The sequence below is a fragment of the Charadrius vociferus genome, unplaced genomic scaffold (assembly GCF_000708025.1).
Source record: "Charadrius vociferus isolate BGI_N301 unplaced genomic scaffold, ASM70802v2 scaffold1528, whole genome shotgun sequence".
NCBI lineage: Eukaryota > Metazoa > Chordata > Aves > Charadriiformes > Charadriidae > Charadrius > Charadrius vociferus.
This window is the reverse complement of record NW_009649849.1, coordinates 12,100-17,636: the sequence shown is the minus strand read 5'-3', so window position 1 is coordinate 17,636 and position 5,537 is coordinate 12,100. Positions and strand designations below refer to the sequence as shown.

General features: G+C 44.8%; 1 protein-coding gene across 1 annotated transcript in view; it reads left to right on the top strand.

Annotated features, from left to right (window-relative positions):
* Positions 1-1,039: 1,039 nt before the first annotated feature.
* Positions 1,040-5,537, top strand: part of PPA1 (pyrophosphatase (inorganic) 1) — a 10,708-nt gene continuing 6,210 nt past the window's right edge. Inside the window, 4 exon segments of the mRNA XM_009890934.1 lie at positions 1,040-1,100; positions 2,843-2,879; positions 2,881-2,932; positions 3,493-3,612. Coding sequence (XP_009889236.1) covers positions 1,040-1,100; positions 2,843-2,879; positions 2,881-2,932; positions 3,493-3,612 — 270 coding nt within the window.

Genomic DNA, 5,537 nt, shown 5'->3' with positions numbered 1-5,537 from the left:
GGGGGGGGTAAGGACCACCAAGCCAGGTGGCTGGTGCGGCCTTGTTAGCCTGGGGCCGGTGACAGCTGGAGCTCTGGGCTCCCGGGGGTGAGTATTTTGTCAGTGCTCCTGGGGGAGTGTGGTCCTGCAGGCCTGAAATACCCGAGGGATGCTCTCGCTTCTTTGCGCTGCTTCTCAGCGGGAGCACCTAACAGAAGCATCGCCAGATCTTGCGATGAATGGGTGCCCTTTTCTCGTAAGTCTCGGCCTCGGGTGGAGCAATGAAGGAGAAGAGAATGGATGATCTCATTCTCATATTTGTGTCTTGAGATACGAGTGGTTATCTTGAACCTGCCCATGAGGTCATATGAAAACGTTTTGGGTTAAAAGAAGCAATTTTCCATTTAACTAAATATCTACATCCACTCCTGTGGAGTTATGTGCTCGTGACGCATGATATTTCAGGCTTGGGTTTTGGCTGCAGTAAGGCCGCTTTATGCCTGCAGTGTAATCAGCTGCTGAACAGAAGGCAAGGATGTTAAATTCTTGCTGTAGCGGCGCCTGGGGACCTCTTGCCTCACCAAAAGTGCAGCTGGGGAACCTGCCACATGCAGTGATGCAGGGCTTTTACATCCTTCTGGCAGCCAACAGTTAGTCAAATTAGGTTCTTCTAAATCACTGTCTAAAACGCCCCAGCTCTAGGAAACCAAAATGGCTGTGCTTCAGTTTTCACTGAATGCTGTTTCAGTGGTAACTCAGGCTCTCTCTGACTGTATTCCTTACCTTTGTAGCTCATTCTTTCAACACATACTGAACAGTTGTGCAGCTTGAGAAACATAGTGGATGAACTATTCTAATGGGTGTGATAGAGAGGTGTAATTTGGAGGTAGAGGGTGGTTATGGGAAAGGAAAAGAGTGTGTAGAATTGGGAGATGAACCTCTAAAAAAAAGTATCTGATTGAGCTTTGAGGTGCAGGTGTTGTCAGAACATGCTCTGGGAAGTCTGAGGTGGCTTTTGCCTGCTCAGAAGGGAACAGATGGATTGTAATCATCAAGGACAATGGCGAAGCAGTTTCTGTGGCTGACTGGGAAAGCAGTTTTCAAAAGCAGGTGGCTGAAAGGTAACTCAGGCAAGGAAAATCCAGATAATACTCTGCTTTGCGGATGCTTGCAGAGCAAGGGAGGAAAGAGCAGGAGAGTGAGTACAGGGGTGAGGAGGGTTTCCGTGGGCTGGTAATGATTAACAAGGGAAGCTGGACTGCTGGTGTGCCTTCAGGCGCTTAGTGCTGCTTGCCAGCATCTCTGTGCCAAGTAATTAAGAGAAGCAAGTATCACTGAAGGTCGCAGTCCCCGAAGTTACACAATAGTGCTGATCACATTAGACCTCTTTCTGTTGCTGGAGTGCCTCTCTGCAGAGATTTTACTCGTTGCTTAGTGGGTTCATTACCCAATGTATGCAATTACTTCAATAGGGAGCCCAGCTTGGAGCAAAAGGTTTTCTTGACCTGTCTGGGCTCCTTGATCTTTATCCATAGACTTCTAAGACACTGAGAGGATTGCAGGGTGGTTTTTTTTCAGTCTAGGGCTGGGATGTGCTGACCTTATCTGTACCTGTGTGTCTTGGCACTGTGAAGAAATGACCTTGGGCTACTCACTGGGTGTCTTAGACCAAGGCAGGTCTGTCCATAGGAGTCTGGGGAACCTACGAGGCTAACAAAGATGCACCCCCAAGTGGTCTTTCCTTGCCCATAAAGCCGTAAGCACCTTATCTAGCCAGTTCCGATTGCCTCGTTCTTTTCCTCAAGTTACTTAAAAGTAAAAATAATATAGACCTTTTTACTTTTAAATTGCAAATGAGCAGTGACCCCCTGCAATTAAGGGGTTGTAATAAACTTCTGTTAGGGAGGGGTGTGGGCAAAGTCAATGATGTAGCAGCATTCATTGCACAATAGCGATCTAATTATGGCGCAATACAGGTGCAAGGGATTTCCCAATGCTAATACTGCTTAACCTGGGGATTAGAAACCTTGTCGATGCTAGGGAACAAGGTTTGACTTCTTTGTTAAAAGCCATAATCTCTTCAAACAGCAAATGTTAAGGTTCAAGCATGGAAAAGCTTGTTTTCTTGAAGAGGAGACTCTGGCATTGAGCTCTGAAGAGTCCTCTCAGCCCAGCTGGTGTTAACAGGAGATGTTTTCAAGCGTCACCTGTAAACACTAGATACTGCAAGATGCAGTTCTGTTTTTCTCCCCCACATGTTTATCCTCGCACCATGCCACTAACAAGGTCTGCTTTTATAGGAGTGTTGGCTTGGAGAGGGGGTGCTCGTACATCTTTCCCTGCTTCTTTCTTCAAGATGGACTGGAATATTTGGGAGTGATGTTCTCGGTCACTCAGGATAGTGTGTAGGTACCCAGGCTATTAAATAGGTGGCTTATTCTTATAAGCCTTGTCTCTTCTAAATTGCCAGGGTGGCTCTCTCTGTAGCATTAAGGGCTTTGTATTTAATAAGTGTGCCTATAACCTTGTTTTGTTACGTCCAGGATAGTTTGTATGCAACTGTCTTCAGTTAATTTAAACCTACTGTTCTGTAACCTAGGAACATGATGGAGATGTTTTTAGGTGCCAACTGATGGAGAACTCATGGGTAACCTCAGTCTAGCTTTTGCTGGTGTCTTTCATGGGATTTAGGTTTGAGTGATGACATATGACTGACTGGACTACAGGACTTCTGTCAACTGTATCAAAACTGGCACTGTAAAAAAAAAAAAAAACAACAGGAAAAAAGTTATGTTTTTCATATGAACTGGCTGGTTTTCATACTTATTTATATGTGTTCCCTAGTTTAAAGTGCAGTCTTGAGATTCTTTCCCATTCCCTGATATTTTGCTTTTTTCAGAATGTGTTCAACATGGTTGTGGAAGTACCTCGGTGGACGAATGCTAAAATGGAGGTAACTATATTACAGTTCCTAGCTTAAGCACTTGAGCTGGCTAGTCTATTGATTTTTGGCTTTGCTGATTCTCTCCTCACCTCCACATCCTGCATCAGAGGAACCTAATATTGGTGGCTCCATAACTAGCAAGAAAATAATTGAGCTTTGATAAATAAAGCCTTTCAAAGCGTGCCGTACTGCAGGCATCACATCAAGGAAGCTCTCTAGATGTAGTTCTAACTTCTCATGTAAATACTTGCTTAATAGTAGAGGCCTAATATGAGACTGGCAGAGGTTGCAATAACTTAGTATTCTTCTGTGGCCTCTAATTAAAGCAGCATCTTATGGCTATCAACCACGTGTGCTTCTGACATTTGTAAGTCTGCTGAAAGCTGTATCCCAGGAGATGGCAATGCAACAGGAAACAGAGTTGTCCAAAATCTGCTGTTGGCTTCAGGGTCAGCTCCTGGTCTCTTGGCTTGTCCGTTAGCAGTCAGCTTCATTTAAAAAAAAAAAAAAAAATCGCTCGGGTTTTCTTCGAGTGCAAAGTAGAGAGATTTATGTAACTTTTCTTTCAGATTGCAACAAAGGATCCCTTAAACCCAATTAAGCAAGATGTGAAGAAAGGAAAACTGCGCTACGTAGCAAACGTGTTTCCCCATAAGGGTTATATCTGGAATTACGGTGCTATCCCACAGGTACTGTAACTTGTCTCAGTGGCTCATACTTTCTGGCAGGGAGGAGGGAGGACGCCTGTGTGTGTTTCTGACCACCACCAAATTAATGAGCAAGGTCAGCTGAGAGTCTGATCTGGAACAGCACATTTGCATCTCCATCTGTTATCTTGCTAATGAAGAGAACCTGTCAAGAAAGCAGGCACATTTTTAAGTAGAAATCTCAAGAGGTAGCCGTGTAGCTACTGCTGTAAACAAGCTGTTGGAAAAACTGAGGATGAGCAGCTGCTGTTAGTGAAGTACCTGCTGTGTCACTCCTCTCCTTGGCCACTCAGCGCTTCACCTGGACGGTAGCTGGCAGGTCCTTGCCTTTTGGATAAGGAAGCTGTCACTACACAAGGACGGTGAAGGTTCAGTTCCTGCCTGGTAAAGCATAAAGAGCTAAAGCTGTAAGCTAATGGTACAGGATCTCAGTGTACAGCCCCTAGGCTGAATCTTTACAGAAGATTCTTGTTGCAGTGAATTAGCAGATTGTTTTAGACTTTGGATGTGGACAATGAAAAATCTGAGAAAGACACCCAGCAGTCCAGAGACTGCGAGAGGCAGATGTCTGCAGCTGCACAGACATTTCCTCTGAAACAGCTGGCAAGGGGGGACAGACAGATGGTGACACCTGGACACGTGCTCTTAACTGACTGGTGACTGCTAGATAAAGAGGACCTTTGAGCAACTCTAAGGTTTGAGTTTCCTTTAGAGAAATAAATCGTCAGTTGTACAGAGGAACACACTGGATTTTCTAATTCTAATCTTGATAGCAATGTGCGTTGAGTGTTTTCTCCAAATGTCTTCTATAGTTTCTGGATGGTAAACTCAAAATAGCTGGTACTTGGACACTAAGTCAAAGATACCTTCCTGAAGATAACAAGTGGGCAGCCTCTGTCCTTCTGGGCAAAATGATGTGGCTTTCAACTGGAATCCACTGGGATTTTGCAATCCCAACAAAAAAAAATAGGCAAGGGAAGATGTTCCCATCTCTAATAGGACACAGTGGGGGGGGTCTAGGTGTTGCATCTCAAGAAAGACAAGGGCCAAAGACAATCTAGTGGGGAGCAGCAGAGATATTTGCGCTTCTAGAAACTATTCCCATATAAAGAGAGAATGAAGGAATCTGGGATGCTTTTGTCTGAAACGGAATGGATGGCAGCAAGTCTTCAAATGCATGAAATGTTGCTGCAGAGTGAGAATAGATGGCGACTGAATTGTTTTCCCTCTCTGTTGTGGATAGGACAAGTCATGGCCTTAACCTGGCAATCTTCTCCAGTTCCTACCCCAGGAAAACCCTTCCTATGGCCAGAATGGCAAAGCACCAGGATACATGGCCAGGGAATGATTTAGCTAGAGCTGGCCTTGCTTCGGGTGTGGGGATGAGCTAAGCACCTCAAGGTCTCTTCCAACCCTTCTGTGATTTTAAGTTTTACAGGATAAAACACTGTGGCTTGTGAAAGAATAACTTCTAGGTCCTGTGTGGAGAGTTTCTCCTTGAATTCTGAATGCGTGCGCAGCTCCTCTCAAGCTATGCAGGCTTCCAGAGCTACTTTGGAGCTGTAACTGCTGGCGAGGGGTGTTCTCCCATATTAGTCTATCATGGTTTCTTGGCTTATGGTGGTGTTTTGAAGTTGAATTGTTTTCTACTTGGATGGATTCTGGAGCCGGTTTCTTTGTACGGAATTACAGGTTTTAAAGGAGCCTTCACTCAGTCATGTGTTAGTTGACCAAAGAAGTGTATGTTTGAAGGGTAAGGGACTGAACACTTTTTTGTTGTGAAATGGGATAGCGGTTGTGAAGAGTCCTTCAATACCACCTAGGTTTTGGTACAGCTTCCTGAATGCTTTGGATGCATCACGAGGTCTTGACTATGTTAGTCGTGTCCTGGCATGCAGAGATTTGGG